The sequence below is a fragment of the Sinocyclocheilus anshuiensis genome, unplaced genomic scaffold, assembly GCF_001515605.1.
Source record: "Sinocyclocheilus anshuiensis isolate Anshui unplaced genomic scaffold, SAMN03320099.WGS_v1.1 scaffold848, whole genome shotgun sequence".
Taxonomy (NCBI): domain Eukaryota; kingdom Metazoa; phylum Chordata; class Actinopteri; order Cypriniformes; family Cyprinidae; genus Sinocyclocheilus; species Sinocyclocheilus anshuiensis.
This window is the reverse complement of record NW_015549628.1, coordinates 83,839-100,101: the sequence shown is the minus strand read 5'-3', so window position 1 is coordinate 100,101 and position 16,263 is coordinate 83,839. Positions and strand designations below refer to the sequence as shown.

Genomic DNA, 16,263 nt, shown 5'->3' with positions numbered 1-16,263 from the left:
GGTTTTTGCAAATGAACTCTTCATATATTACTGTTTTTGCTTTTTATTTTTAATTTAAAGAAAGATGTTCACTCTGTTTTGGGTTCAGTTCCTGGACAAGCACAAGCCATAACCTAAATCACAGTAGGCTCCAAGGGTCATTCCTCTATCACTGTTACTTTTACTGATTAGCTCACAGCAATGCAGGAAACTGACTATTAAATTCTATAAAACTAAAGCCTGGATATGTGGGGAACCCTGGGGCCTTATAAAAATTCAGGGTGAACATTCCCTGGCTAGTTCAGCTCATTACAGTGAAAAGTTGTTGAGTTAAAGGGGATCGTTTCTGAGATAGTGTGTCATTGTTTTGACAAATGGGATTGACCTTTCTCTCTCATACGCTCTCTTTCAGATACACTGGCCAGTTTCCCCACAGAGGAAGACGGAGTGTGTTTTAAGTGGCAAAGACACAAACGTGAGTGCCGTCTTTGCTTCTACTCCGCTCACATACTCTGATCTGGAAGGCCATGAAAACCTGAGAACAGCATTCCTGAAAATCGCTCAGCGCATCAAATTAGAGAAGTGGAGCTAAATGTTATCTGATTCCTCCAAGAATTATTCCAGACAGTGTTATAACAATATACACAACCCATTTTTCAGTTTACAGTTGGTTAACATTTGCTCGCGAGATATCTTTGTTTAGACATCTCAACTCATCTCGATAACTCCAGCCAGCACTCACTTATGAAACACTACAGTACATCTATGTGACATCTGTTTGTGGTTTGGATTTTAAGCTGTAAATGTCATTACAAATACACAGCATATATAAAGTTGTTTGGTCAGGGACAGGTCTACAGCCCTCAAGCTCAACAAAAAATATATGCTGATATAAATGAAGTGAAAGTGAGATATGCAGGTTTAGGAGTAGTGCTGAGGTCAAATATATGTGTTACAAACCTCAACCTTCCTGGTCAGAAACCACACACAAAAACATATGCATATTCAGAGAAGAAAAACAGATGCTAGATCCAGCGTGAGACGAACTCGAACCAGTCAAATTCCTAGATTTGTGAACATGAAATTGGACATGCGGTTTAGTGGTCTGGTAAAGAAACTGTGCATCACCTGATTATCTGCACATCTGTGGTGTGCTGCATTTCATTTGGGGTGTTTTGTTGTGCTCTGGTATGGTACATAGTGTCAGTTTGGTTGTGGGATGTGATGGGTTTTAACCACAGTTCATGAATTATTAATAATGTTGAATGCACTTGCTGTGAAATGAATCCTCGTGTAGGTTTTTATGGGTACATTTCTGATTTGACTCTATTGAACTATTGAACATAAAGTTGCTGAAATAAATGCCAGTACAGAGTTTAAAAACCTAGGAAATAATTGGATGCTTATTTTCATGTGATTTCCTATTAAAACAGGAAGTTATACATTTTTAAATAGGTGATAGTCTTTCATTTTCATTACAGCGATACAAAAGCATGATTAGCTGCCTATTGATACTCTATGAATGCATGTTTGTTGATGATATCCAAAATTTCGGGGCAAGATACTGATACTTATATTCAGCAAGGATGCATTAAAATGATCAAAAGTTACAATAAATACATTTATAATGTTACAAACAATTTCTATTTCAAATAAATGCTGTTCTTTCACGCTTTTCTGTTCATCAAAGAAATCCTGAGAAAAATGTTTCTCAATTTCCACAAAAATATTAAGCAGAACGACTGTTTTCAACAATGATAATAATAAGAAATGTTTCTTGAGCTAGTCTTTCATTTTCATTACAGCGATACAATAGCATGATTAGCTGCCTATTGATACTCTATGAATGCATGTTTGTTGATGATATCCAAAATTTCGGGGCAAGATACTGATACTTATATTCAGCAAGGATGCATTAAAATTATCAAAAGTTACAATAAATACATTTATAATGTTACAAACAATTTCTATTTCAAATAAATGCTGTTCTTTCACACTTTTCTGTTCATCAAAGAAATCCTGAGAAAAATGTTTCTCAATTTCCACAAAAATATTAAGCAGCACGACTGTTTTCAACAATGATAATAATAAGAAATGTTTCTTGAGCAGCAAATCAGCTGAGCAGCATATTAGAATGATTTCTGAAGGATCATGTGACGTGCAGAGTAATGGTTGCTAATTACATAGCATTTTAATATGTAAAATAAAATAAAATAGGAAAGTGTTTTTTTTATTGTAATAATATTTCACAATATTTTACTGTAGTTTTGACCAAATAAATGTAGCCTTGGTGAGCATAAGAGACTTCTTACAAAAACATTTTTTAAATCTTACCAACCCCAAATTTTGAAAGGCTCTGTGTATCAAAACAAAATTAATAGAGCAACTGTGTCATAGTAAGTCATTGCTCAGTCTTCTACAGCCACTTTCTCTTTGGGGTCAACTACAGTGAAAGTGGAGCAACAAAGATTAAGTTTGAAATGCTGACATGTTTATAGCTAGCTACCCGTATAGCTGATTGCATTGGTCAAACATTAGCATCTGTGTTTGCATACTAGCAAAGTATGTTTCTGGCATTGTTACAGTTCTTGTTTTTGGACAAACAGCCTCTGTATACTGCCATCAAAGTTTTGGTCTATTTTCCCAAAAGTGTAGGACTAATTTTCAAATATTTACATCTGCCTAAAGTAAATTTTTTTAGCGTTAAGTGGAAGCATGTAGCATGTAATGCTAACACAACATACATTTTTTTATATCTGGTCTAATAGCTCTTTTGTTCAGTCTGTCACATACATGTGTGAAAATAATTACCGTGATTGTTTCCTCTCTCAGGGCGAGTGTGGTAATTTCATCCGTCTGATCGAGCCGTGGAACAGGACACACTTGTACGTGTGCGGGACAGGCGCCTACAACCCAGTGTGCACTTATGTCAACAGAGGACGCAAACCTATGGTAAGAGTGGGGTAACAGGGCATGAGAGGTGTGTCTTAAACATAGCGGGTACACCTGGATACCTGTGAGGCACAGGTGTTCTTACTGTATTTATAGATATTCCTTTTCCAGATTTCTCAACAAATCCATTACCGACTCTTACAGTTCATCAAGTGTGATTTCTCACTCACCGTCCCCCTGTGTCACCTCCTCCGCCGTTAAAATCCCTCCAGGTGTTGGCTGGCGTTCACCCTCACAGCTGCCTTCCCCAGCACACTATAACTCTCTCTCATGTTTAGTCTTACTCTTTAATTGAAGAGCTTGAGTTTCTTCACTCTAGCCAGGCTAGACCACTGTGGACCCTCTTTGCCTTTTTAGGACCCTTGCTTGTGCAGCTAGCACTTTCATCTCTCTAAATACAACACTTGTTATCTAATGACGGCCCAGGGACGTTTAAAGTGGAACTAATAGAAGTCGGAAGTTGGGAATCCAACTTTTTTTTTTTTTTTTACACACGCACACGCTTATAAAATCACATCTAATCTAATGCTACAATTATTTTACCAGGTTATGAATTTCTTAATGGGATAGTTCACCCAGAAATTTAAATGTCATTTGTCTGTCATTGTTAATGCAACTTTGTCATTCAAAACATTTAGCTAACTACAGCTAAAACCAAAACCATAAACCATTTTCAGGTAAAACCATTTTTGTAACTTGAAATAAAATAAATGATAACGGAAATAAAATGAAATAAAAAAAAAACTTAAACTTATTTTGTTTCGGCTAGTTGCCAAGGCAGCATTTTCAAAATGCAACAAAATGCAAAAAATTTAACTAATTCATTTAAAGTAAATAGAAAATATATATAAAAAATATTATACTTAATAATACTTATTTATATACTTAAAATATTTGATATAATACAGTATTTATATTAATATAATAATACTAATAATAATGTTATATTATATTATATTTATATTATATTATATTATATTATATTATATTATATTATTAATAACATGGTGAGGGGGTGGGGGGAAAGACCAGCATTAAATGCCATCGTATGGAAAGTCATATGGGTTTAGAATAACACGAGAGTGAGTAAATAATTACAGAATTATTCCTATATTTTCCTAGTTTCAAGTCTGAGATCTGTATTATGTAGGGTGTTATGCTATGGGAGCTCCCTTTATAGCGTCTCAGTATGGTGCTGGTGGTCTGTAGCTCACCATAATAATGAATTTCCTCAACATTTCCCAGGACTGGCACAAATCCTTTCTGTGCCCTCCCCGTGTGAATGTTTCTATAAGAGCTGAGAGGTGATATCATACCCCTTAACACCCAGCTCTTTCTAGACAGGAAACCTGGGTCACAGACTGCGTCCACAAAGTCCTCCAGTCAGGCAAACATCTCAAAGTCTGTCCCAATGAGCACGACACACATCACGTCTAACACATACAGACGCACATTAATCCAAAGACATCCAGATGTGGACGACTTCAGCAGGTCTTTTGCGTGCTAGCCCAGTCTTTTCATTCAGACTCTACCCAAGACAGTATGTTGAAAGAAACACCTGTGGCCGCAGCAGACGTGCTGACTCTCAATGTTGATTTTTTGGGGTTTTCCGAGAGCCGGCTGTGCAACTCATCATGGTCAAACCATCCAACAGCATCTGCTACGATAAGCATCTGCACGAACACATGACACCACAATCCCAGATGAGTTTTGCTTTACACTTCAAGATATCTGTAGAGCCTGATATCTTTCACACACTAACTCAGCAACCTAGTGTGCAATTTGATGTCCATGCTTAAAAAACAGTGCAGTAAACCAGGTCTGTTTTGCCGGTTTTAGAAGGGTTTTATAGACTGGGAGACCAGCTAGACCAACTTAAACCACCTTAGGCTGGTTTATGTTGCAGGAGTCAACTTCCCCTACTACCAAAGTAACATCCTTACTGAAGTGATAATGAACACAAACAATACAGTAAGCAAAGCATACAATTAAGAAAAATCCACAAATACTGTGTAAAATAGTTCATTTATAACAAAAGTATATTATAATAAAAGTATTAAATATAAACGTAAACGATAGAATGGTAGAATACAAGGAGACAAATCTAAGCAATTGTCATATTAATAAAATGTATAAATATAACTTATTTATATTTGTATTTTATATATCAATTTTTTTAATATTTATTAATATTATTTTATATACTGTACCAATTTAATTGTGTATGTAAAATAATACAATTTAACATATAAAAAGTATGTTAAAATTAAATATAAACAGTATTAAATAGATGTAAAAGTATTAAATATTTCACATACATGTGAAAATGATAAAAACAATAAAAACAAGCTAACAACTGGTGTGAAATGATTGCACACACATGTGAAATGAGGTGTATGTGTGAAAGAAAAAAAAATAAATGTGTATCATATAAAATGTTTTTGTGTGTGTTTTTTTCATCATGCATTAAGCTCTGTGCAGTGCATTCTGGGATTTCTTTTACTGTGATGGATACTTGCAGTGATGCCTTTAATTTTTCTCTTTTTTTTTTTTTTTAGCTCATTAGGTTTTGGAACAGAGCTGCTGTTTCACTTGCAAAAGCATTCATAGATACACACACACACACACACACATACACGTACATGTAATAATTATTGTTTTCTCTGAGTGTTAAAGGTCACCTAAGTGCCTAGTTGAACTTGTCCTCTTTTATTTTTTGAAAGGGGCAACTGTGCTTGGTAAGTGAGTAACATCATGGATCATGTGACTATGTTCTGTTTTAGACCGCCATGCATCTCCAGATGCCCCAGACTAGAGGAAGAACTAGTCGTGCAGCTGAACCTGAAACAGTGTTTGATGAGACAGGACTACAGGTGGGACCACGGATCTGGACGTCTGCAGTGAGCCTGTTGGCTCTCCTTGCGTCTAAAGATGCATAACCTGCATGCTCTTCGTTCCTCTGTGTCTTTCTTGCTCCACCTCATCTGTGGCTGATGTGTGGATGTTTTTTGTTAACTCTTTGTCTTGTCTTTCTAACATGTTTTCTTTTAAAGCTTTGTTCTGTGTCTCACATCTTGTTTCACATCTTCACTTTCTTTTAGTTTTAATGTCTTCATGGTTAACCTCTGTTGGCTGATCTATTTTTAAGTTCTGTTCTTCTGTAATGTCTAAGCTTGTTGAATGTTTCTCTCTTTGTAGTTCAACCCGCAAAACTACCTTCTGAGCTTAGTTAATTGTTAATTTGCAAGATTTTGCAATGGAACATTACATACTCTGAAAACATTTTTTTTTCTGGTACTATTGCAGTTTCTTTATAAATAACTAACTTGCAATACGTAACTGTCTTGGTTTTATTTTGATCACCCACCTCAACGTTCATGCCCTCAAAGGAGTGAATGCTAAACTTTCAGGCAGTTGATCCAGAGCAAACACAAGTCGGCTCTACCAAACACAAAGAAGCAGAGGAAATAATAGACCTACACAGCTAAACATTACTCAAATACTTCAGCCGTCCTACATTTCACATCACAGGAAGAAGCGCTTAACCTTCTCATGACCTCAGCTCCTTCCAAGTACAATACTGTAGGTTTAAGCATCAGAGTAAAGACTTAAGTCTTACACTACACTTTTGTTGACTAAACTGCACTACCACTGCAGAAATGGGCCTTTTTTAAGTTAAAATGTGAGAATATGGTTTATTAGCATCATTTAAACCCAGTTTAAGTGTTTTATTGTTAGATTTCAGCTCATGGGGCACCAATTCTAAAACGTATTACTAGTTCAAATTACAATATACATTTATTTACTTTTTATTTAATTTTTTTTTATATATTTACATTTATTCATTTAGCAGATGCTTTTATCCAAAGCAACTTACAATTGAGGAATACAACAAGAGATTCATCATAAAGAGGCAAATAAACACAGGAAGTGCTCGTAATACAAAGTTTCAGGCATTGTTCAGATTAGTACAAGCTCGACGGGGGGATTAAGAAAAGAGAAAGCAAAGTTTTGTTGTTTATTTTTAATTCATTTTTAGGATGACATCGAATGGTGATGATGGAGATGAGTTTTCAGCTGTCGCTTGAAAATTATCAGGGATTCAGCATTCCAGAGGGTGATGAGAAGACCATTCCACCAGCCAGGAATTTGTTTTTTAAGGATTTTGTGACTCTCTGTGATGGTACCACGAGGTGTTGCTCACTTATAGATCTCAGACTTCTGGAGGTGATGTAGATTCTTAAGAGTGAGTGGAAGTAGTGCTGTGCCTGTGGCTGTTCTATATGCAAGCATCAATGTCTTGAACTTGATGCGAGCTGTAACCGGTAGCCAGTGCAGGGAGATGAAGAGGGGTGTGATGTGGGCCCTTTTGGGCTCGTTGAAGACCAGTCGTTCCGCTGCATTCGGAATCATTTGTAGAGGTTTGTGTATGATGGAAGTTCAGCCAAAAGAGCATTGCAGTAGTCCAGCATAGAAATGACAAGGGCCTGAACAAGAAGTTGTGCAGCATTCTCCGTTAGGAAGGACCTGATCTTTCTGATGTTGTACAATGCACACCAGCAAGATGGAGCAGTTTTTGCAATGTGGTCTTTGAAAGTCAGCTGGTCATCAAAGATCACACCAAGATTTCTGACTGAACATGATGGGGTAATTGTTTATTAACCTAGCTGGATGGTGAAATCATGCTGTAGAGTTGGAGGGGCAGGGTAGCAAGAAGCTCAGTCTTTGCCAGGTTGAGCTGGAGGTGATGTTCTTTCATCCATGCCGAGATGTCCGCCAGGCAGCCTGAGATCCGTGCAGCTACTGTTGGATCATCTGGTTGAAATGAAAGAGCTGTGTGTCATCAGCATAGCAATGGTAGGAGAAACCATGTGCCTGTATGATGGGTCCCAGTGATGTAGTGTAAATAGTGAAAAGGAGTGGTCCAAGAACTGATCCCTGAGGTACCCCAGTGACTAGCTGATGTGCTTTGGATAGCTCCCCTCCCCAGGCCACCGTGAAAGACCTACCTGCAAGACAGGATTCAAACCAGCGAAGTGGAATCCCTGTGATGCCCAGTGATGAGAGGGTGGACAGGAGGATCTGATGATTCACAGAGTCAAAAGCGGCAGATAAATCCAGCAGGATAAGAACTGATGGTTTGAAATCAGCTTTCAAAATCTACAAGGCTTCAGTGACTGACAGTAGTGCAGTCTCAGTTGAATGGCCACTCCTGAAACCTGACTGGTTAGCATCCAGTTGGTTATTAGAAATGTAAATAACCAAAAAATAAATAAATGTATTTTTATATTAGAAAATCAATTTATTAAATAAAAATAAATAAATACAAATGTGAGTTGTAAAAAAGGAAACAAATCTAATCAATTCCCTTATTAATGAAAATGATTCATACAAATTAATATTTATTCATTTAGATTTATTTAATACATTCATTTTGATATGTATAAATACAACAACATAGTGGGGGGAAGAAAAATCATCGGAGAAACAAGTACAACAAAATTTGGCATGAATTGTTGGCAAGCCCAAACTTGAAAACTTAAACTTAAAAAAAAAAAATTTTCACAAAATGAGCAGTTTTTGTAGCACACTATAATTTCCATCCAATGCCCTATATCAGCTCTGTCAAACAGAAGAATATACGGTGTCTGTTGCAAATTTTACATTTCTAATTTAAGGCAACCCTGCAGGAACTGAGTGTTGATTTTAATAACGGGTGAAAGGGAATCTGTTAATGCTGGACAACTCTGAATATTTTGACAGCTGTTCCGCTCTCCTTTAAATGAATGTTGATAGATAAGATTAGAAATGTCCTGCACTCCTCCATCTCCTCCTGTGACTGTAAAGGAAAATTTGGGGTTAGAAAGCTATGGATCTAGCTCATGGCGAGTTTTCGGGGCATGTCAGCACACGCTCGAGGCAGTTCCTAAATCACACATCCAAATACCTGTCAGTCAGTGTTTCTACATCATGCCTGAGGGATTCTGGGATGGGCCGGTGTCAGTAAGCCATTCCGCCACGCTCACGATGCAGGATTAGACAGGTGTTAGCAGGCTACGGACGAGCAGAAAAGTTTGAATAGTGAAACTTTCTATCTGCACATTGTATTCAGAGATCTGTCTTTGAGATTATTTAATTTTGCGCTATTGCTTTTCTCTTTCCACCTGTGCATCATAGTCTTTGCCGTCACACGCCTAACCTTGTTAACTAAATCCGTGTCATGTTTTATAGGGATTTGAGGACATATGCAAAAGCATTTCTACAGAATTATTGACTGTAAGACAGAGAGGGCTAATCTTTGCTTTCAATTTCCCTTTCAGGAATACATCTTCCATCTGGAGCCTGGCAAGGAGGATTCTGGGAAGGGAAAGTGCCCATATGATCCAAAACTGAACAGCGTCTCTGCATTGATTAGTAAGTCCTTTCAGTGATTCCATTCAAAACTGTGAAAACATATTTTCTACTTTGGTGAACAGCCATATTGTGCAGTCTTTTACTACTAAAAAACAGCACTTTTTATCCTTATGAGCATTCTCTTTAGTGTCTACTCAAAGCAACTCAACATTTTTTAGAAGACTTATTGCACAGCTATTGCCCAAAAAAGCGACTGGCTTTTCCTGCACGCCTTAGAAACAACTTGGCATTTTCTCATGAGATGGTAGATTTCTTGACTTAGTGACAATTAAATTTAATTAAATGGAGAAATCATTGCATTATTGGTTGTGTGTATTGGAAAAGTCCAAACCATGATTTCTGAGTAACTCATAATGGAGAACTCAGACGGCAGTAAAAGCGTTTTATATTGAAACATGCGAATCAATCAAACGCACAACCAGCGAGTTTTCTAACAAGCCTTCTAATGATGCTTCTCACTGGGAGTCGTCATGCACTAGCAAACCCGACGGTTTATAGATCAGTGGTAACGGCTCGTTTCAGAATAGTGTTTGAGGCAAAATAATCTTTTTACATTTAGAGAAGTTAACTATGTTCCATTTTAAAAGCTTGATGGTTTAACACTTGAAAATGAAAAAAAATTAAGACAGCCATAAATATTAATATTTTAGTTTTACAGCTGTACTGTAAAATTAAATTCTTAGTTAAATTTTTATTAAATATTTTACAGTATTAAAATAGCAATATTTACTATTTTGTTAACATTTAATAATAATAATGATTATCATTATTATTAGTCATTCTTTTTTTCCCCAAAAAATTATGCAGCCCTAGATAGGAGCACATGCAAGTTTATGAATGTAGCTTTTGCTGGCTACATAAGCTTGATTTTGCTCATCATTGCAAGTATGTGTTGCATTCTTAGATTTGCAGAAGTGCATAAGTGCAAACAGTCTTATTCTTTAAAACATGTTTAGCTAGCAACCTGAAAAATAACACGTTAGCAAAACATTTGCATCTGTGTATTTGTGTGTCAACGAATGTTACCTCTAGACCATTTTAAAACCATACGTTTGTTAGGATTTATAAATCTACTGTATTTTGTGAGTAATTTGTTGTAAATCTGTTGTAGCTTCTTCCTGACTAAACAATCCCCAAACAAGCACGTCATCAGCTGAGTCCAAAGAACAACACAAAGCCCCAATTTAGCAGGGCTTACACAGCAGGTAATTCAGCAAAACCCTTGACTAGGAAAACAACCGGCTAAACCATCTAATCAGCACAGCTTAGCAAAGCCCGCAACTAGCAAAACCACTTAGCTAAGCCAGTAAAACAATTTATCACAGTCTTACACGAAGTGCGACATTAAAAGCCACAAACAAACATGACAAGGAAGCTTTTGCAAACAATTTGGCATGCTATTCATCGAAAGAACACTTTAGTGCTTGCCTGTCTGGTTGTATTTAACTACCACCTCATATATTAGAGTTGTTTGTTTGAATTTACAAGGCGTTCTGACAGGTTGGCACCTAGACTTCCCCTAAGAATCAATAGTTTTGATATGCCATCTGAAAAACCGCCACCGGGCAGAGCAAATAGACTGTCAACAAACTCATTCTACATCCAGCATGTTTCCTCTACAAACCCCTCCGATTGAACTCGTATCGCCCGCTGTACACAGAAGCAAGTGTGGGCAAAAACGGGCAGGCCCTGTGTTCTGGATTCCTCCGAGAGGGAATTAATCATGAGAGCTGCTCATGACAGCGCTCCGCCTGGCTGTGGTTCTGCGGCCCCTCCTTAACAGCCGTGGCCTCTGCCAGCTGAACGCTGAGGCACCTGCTCAAATGGCCTGCAGCTGGGTTCTGCACACACGCCCACACACACACACGCTTGACCTCCACACTACTTAACAAGGAACAAATTCCTGCAGAGGCAATAATAACTCCTCACATGCACATGCATAATGACCAGCGCATATGAGACCCAGTGGGCATCAATCTTGTGCAGTGTGTAATGTAAGTTGGCAGTTGCCACCAAGCCAAGCTTTATATCGTTGTGCAGTGTTAGTGTCAAATTCTTAACATATACATAATTAACGTATTATTGTTGGAAAATAATAATAATAATAATAATAAGAATTTTTAATCAAAGAATTATTAATCAAAGTTTAAAATATATATATATACTGATCGTCTCTGTAATTTCACTGTAAGTTGAGCATTTATTTGATCAGTTAAATGTTGTTTTTCTGTGCCTTGATGGATCTCCTGGCAATAATCCATCATCATGTGGCTGATGTTTCATTATGAAAAATGCTTATAAATTTGCTTATAAATCAAATGTTTATTTCTTTCACATTCACAGATACTTACATTCTGACTTTCTCTTTGTATCTTTCTATTTTTGTTACTCTTAGATGGAGAACTGTATGCAGGGGTGTATATTGATTTCATGGGAACAGACTCTGCTATTTTCCGAACTTTGGGGAAAAATGCAGTCATGCGCACTGACCAATACAACTCAAGATGGCTAAATGGTAAATAAGTGTATATGAATTAATTTTATATATTTATATTATTTTATATATTGTAAACTAGAGTTCAGGTAAATTAGGTGACACTTTTCCATTCATCTAATGATTAAAAAGATGGGCAATTTATCTCAATTCAATTCTGTGCATATGGGACTTTTTTTTTTCTCCATTTTTAATTTTCTTTTTCACCTTTATGTAGATCACTTAAATAGTCCTAATTATTTCAGGTAATTTCTCAGGCTGATAGATTTTTAATTGTACAAAATGAAAAATTACATTTGCGTTTTCTATCCCTCTTTCTCTTTTTTTTCTTAGACCCCTCATTTGTCCGTGTGCACCTCATCCCTGACAGCAATGAAAAAAACGATGACAAACTCTACTTTTTCTTCCGTGAGAAGTCTTCTGAGATGGGCCAGAGCCCCAAATCACAGTCGCGCATCGGCCGAATCTGCCTGGTGAGCTAAAATCTGTGACCTAAAATATGATGTGATAAATATGAGCCAAAGTTTGAGACATTCCGTACCATTCAGCGTTTCTGAAAGAGATTCCGGCTACAGCCGAGAGCGAGCGAGCCTTGGTTTGTGGATACTTGACTGTGCCATTACTGTTTGCTTGCCGCTGACGTGCCGAAATCCACACATATTTGACCTCCCTGCTTACAATACGTCTCTCTATCCATGTGACCCCTGAACCTGTGACCTTTTGACCTGTCAGGTCAGCCGTTCTGCGTATGACAGAGTTTCTTCACCAGAGCATGCAATGGAAAAGATGGCTTATTCACTAGCACCACAGCGATTTGTCCCGAGCGCGGAGCTTAACCACAAGTTCTTAATGAAAATAGCGCCAGACCTCAACTGCAAATTGAGCAGGGCAATGAAAGCAAACATGGAACGGCAGGCTTGAGCCACAGGGGTAAACTCAGGGGTTTGTGGTGCATCTTCTTGGGCTTAATGTAATGCTTGTGGGTGTGTTTGTGTTTAGCTGTACTTGGAGGGATAAATTCTGAAAAGTTCCTTACAAACGTCGTTAAACCATACAAAACCCACATAAATGGATCAAATAACTTTTTTTTTTTAAGCTAAAATGCAGCATGTATAGAGTTTGGATAATGGCTAGTTTATGTTTTAAAGATGTTTTCAAATTTGTTTTACAATGTCAAGTTTCAAAATGGGCAAAAAAGCATCATAATTAGTCCATATGACTGTAAATGAGGTACATAATAAATAATTTGAAGCCTTATAATAGTCATTTTAACTCAATATCTTGGCTAGGATTAAGGTAATTGTAAATAGCTTAATAAAACAACCATAATCAATGGCAGGAACCACCATTCAAAAGTTTGGGGACAATAATATTTTTTCAGAAAAATACAGTAAAAAAAGTAATATTGTCCAATATTATTGCAATGTAACGTAATTGGTTTCTATTTAAATATATATTCAAATGTAATTTATTCATGTGATGGCAAAGTTGAATTTTCAGCAGCCATTATCAGTATTGAATATTGTGATGCTTAATATTTTTGTGAAAGCCATGATACATTTTTCAGGGTTTCTTTGATGAATAGAAAGTCAAAACAGAAATTATTTGAAATACACATTTTTCTTAACATTTTTTTTTACTGTCACTTTTGATGGATTCAGTGCATTCTTACAGAATAAAAAAGTCTTTTGAATGTTAGAATATATACGGTGCAAACATTTTGTGTGTCTTCATGAATGGGTTTGTGCTTGTGTATTTTTTGTAACATGCATGTGTTTATTGAGCTGTTTCATATGTGAAACCACATGGTGGTATATGACATTGCATGTGTGTTTGTGTGGGTGGCTGGGTTTTTGTGTTTATCCGCTTTCTGTTTTGTGTTTACGGGTGTGTTTATAAGAGTGCGTGGTCTCTGTCGTGCAGCCCCCCCAGGTCTTTGTTTATGAGTCGGGGTCATGTGGTGACCTATCATGCAAACACACCCCTGTGCTCAGGACTTTATGGATCACCCTCCGGAGAACCAGCCATTCTGCATCTCGCATCTGAACCCATCTGGTCACCATCCACCCTCTCTCACAAAGATCTTTAGCTTCTATTAATAACAATGTCATGCGATCAAAGATGAAACACACAGAGAGAGCCTAGGGTATGATCATTCATATCATGTATACAGTTTGTCGTATATAACTCATTTAGCTGCATCCGTTAAATGGAAATTTCTTCATTTACTCATGTCATTCCCCAAAAAGTATGACTTGCTTTCTTCTGGGGAGCACAAAGGGTGATTTTGAATTAATGTCAATGAGGACTGGGAATGTCAAGCTCCAAAATGGTATAAAGCATTAAACGAATTGTGGATTTTCCTTTATTCTTCCATTATATTCCAAGTCTGTTGAAGTCATACAAAATGTAAGCTGTCGATGAAAATTAAAATATTAGTCCTAGCTCTACTTTGCATGGTCTTGAGAGAAGTAGTGAATCCAGTTTATGATTTAATTGTTCTTTTGATCTTTTCTGTGAATTAGTTGATCCCACAAAACCAGTCTGAATGATTCGTTCACAAGTAGGACTGATTCACAAAACATTCTTAAGAATAAAATTCTTCCTGATTGCTTTTTTCTTATTATTTTGTAATTTAAGAATGAAATTAAGAATATGTTCTATTCCCAAAAACATTTCTTAAAGACAAAACTTAAGAATATGAATGCCTGAAAAAAAAGTTGCTCTTAAAAATAATTGTAAAATCCCCCAAAAGTTATGTTAACCTCCAACTTGTCTTAAAGGGATAGTTTACCCAAAAATGAAAATTCTGCCATCATTTACTCACCCTCAGGTTATTCCAAAACTGTATGAGTTTATTTTTTCTGTTGAACACATAAGAAGACATTTTGAAGAATATAGGTAACCAGACAGTTGATGGTCCCCATTGACTTCCATAGTATGGAAAAAAATACTATGGAAGTCAATGGGGACCATCATCTTTTTTTTCTTTCCTTTTTTTCTTCTTTTTCTTTTCTTCTTTTTCTTATTTTTTGTTCAACAGAAGAAATAAACTTATACAGGTTTAAAACAACTTTAAGGGTGAGTAAATGATAAAAGCATTTTCATTTTTGGGTGAACTACTGTATCCCTTTACAGGTAAATCCACAAAAATAAGATGTCTAATGAAGTTATTGATTCCCATCAAACCTATTGCAACAAAAACAGTTTGCACTCTTATTGTGGATATTATGTAATGTGCTAGAAACCAAAAAGTTATTTTATAATGTTTTTTTCTTTTCTTTTTTTTTCCAGACCATACAATCTGAAAGTTTGTCACTTTCTTTTTAAGGAGTTTTTTTTTTTTTTTTCCCAAGAGTTGTACTTATTAGAAACAGTCTTGTACAAACTTTTTAGAATGTATCTTAAGAAATGTCTTAACGTCTTCCTTACGATTTTGTGAATCTGGCCCCTGACACAGTGATCCAGGTCATAGTAGTTAACATCTATTTTACAGACTTCTTTGATGCTTTTATGGTGTTTTTATGTCCTTTTTGAAGCTTAAAAGCTCCAGTCCCAATTTACTGTATTACAGTTGTATGGGAAAATATATGTGTTCCACGGAAGTAAGTAAGCGAAGCCGGTTTGGAACACCAACATGAGGAATAAGTAATTACAGCTTTTTTTATTTTGGGGTGAAACTTCCCTTCATACCTCCAAACAAGTATGTTGTGATTGAAGTCAGATGATAAATCAGGATTCCTCAACCACCTCTCCCTGAAATTTGGCTGGCCATCAGACCAGATGGGTGTGTTTTGTGAATCAGACGAGACACAATTTGCAATCTTGTCTTCTCACAGCTAAATTTTCCTAACTGTTTGTTCCTCTCTCTCCCGCTGCGGAGGGGCTTGCCATGAATTAAATGCAGCTATTCCACCTCTCTTTGATTTAGACTAAAACCGATGGCTCTCAACGTGTGTGTGTTTACAGAACGATGACGGCGGTCACTGCTGCTTGGTCAACAAGTGGAGCACCTTCCTGAAAGCCCGTCTCATCTGCTCGGTCCCAGGAGCTGATGGAATTGAAACGCATTTCGACGAGCTCAGTAAGTCTCCATTTCTGTCTCACTCTGTTCATCTCCAACAGATAAAGTCGTCAGTTGAAAGGCCCCATCTCGGCTCTTAAAGTGGTTTGCTTTGGCCGGAGGCCAGTCAAGGATCACTTTAGCTGTGTGTGAACGAGAAAGATCCTCTCCTGGTTAGTCAGGTTTCAGTGGCCCTGTCCAATGTCGCCCACACCCTACTACAAAACCACATGCAAACCCTCCATCCACCCACAACATCCTGGATCCCCTAACGGGGGCCTCCAGGTCTGCATTTACACCGGGCCAGGTGACGTACCTCGCCCTCCCTGCCATATGGCACAAGATCCCCCCCCCCCACGCC

General features: G+C 37.1%; 1 protein-coding gene across 5 annotated transcripts in view; it reads left to right on the top strand.

Moving 5' to 3' along the window:
* Positions 1-16,263, top strand: part of LOC107659533 (semaphorin-3F-like) — a 65,784-nt gene that overhangs the window by 38,122 nt on the left and 11,399 nt on the right. For 3 of the 5 annotated variants that reach the window (XM_016448512.1, XM_016448510.1, XM_016448513.1), the window contains 7 exons: positions 392-454; positions 2,812-2,931; positions 5,715-5,804; positions 9,252-9,345; positions 11,741-11,860; positions 12,173-12,312; positions 15,809-15,923. In XM_016448512.1, the coding sequence (XP_016303998.1) occupies positions 392-454; positions 2,812-2,931; positions 5,715-5,804; positions 9,252-9,345; positions 11,741-11,860; positions 12,173-12,312; positions 15,809-15,923 (742 nt within the window). The remainder of the gene's footprint in view (positions 1-391; positions 455-2,811; positions 2,932-5,714; positions 5,805-9,251; positions 9,346-11,740; positions 11,861-12,172; positions 12,313-15,808; positions 15,924-16,263) is intronic. The other 2 variants (XM_016448515.1, XM_016448514.1) reach the window with 1 other exon arrangement.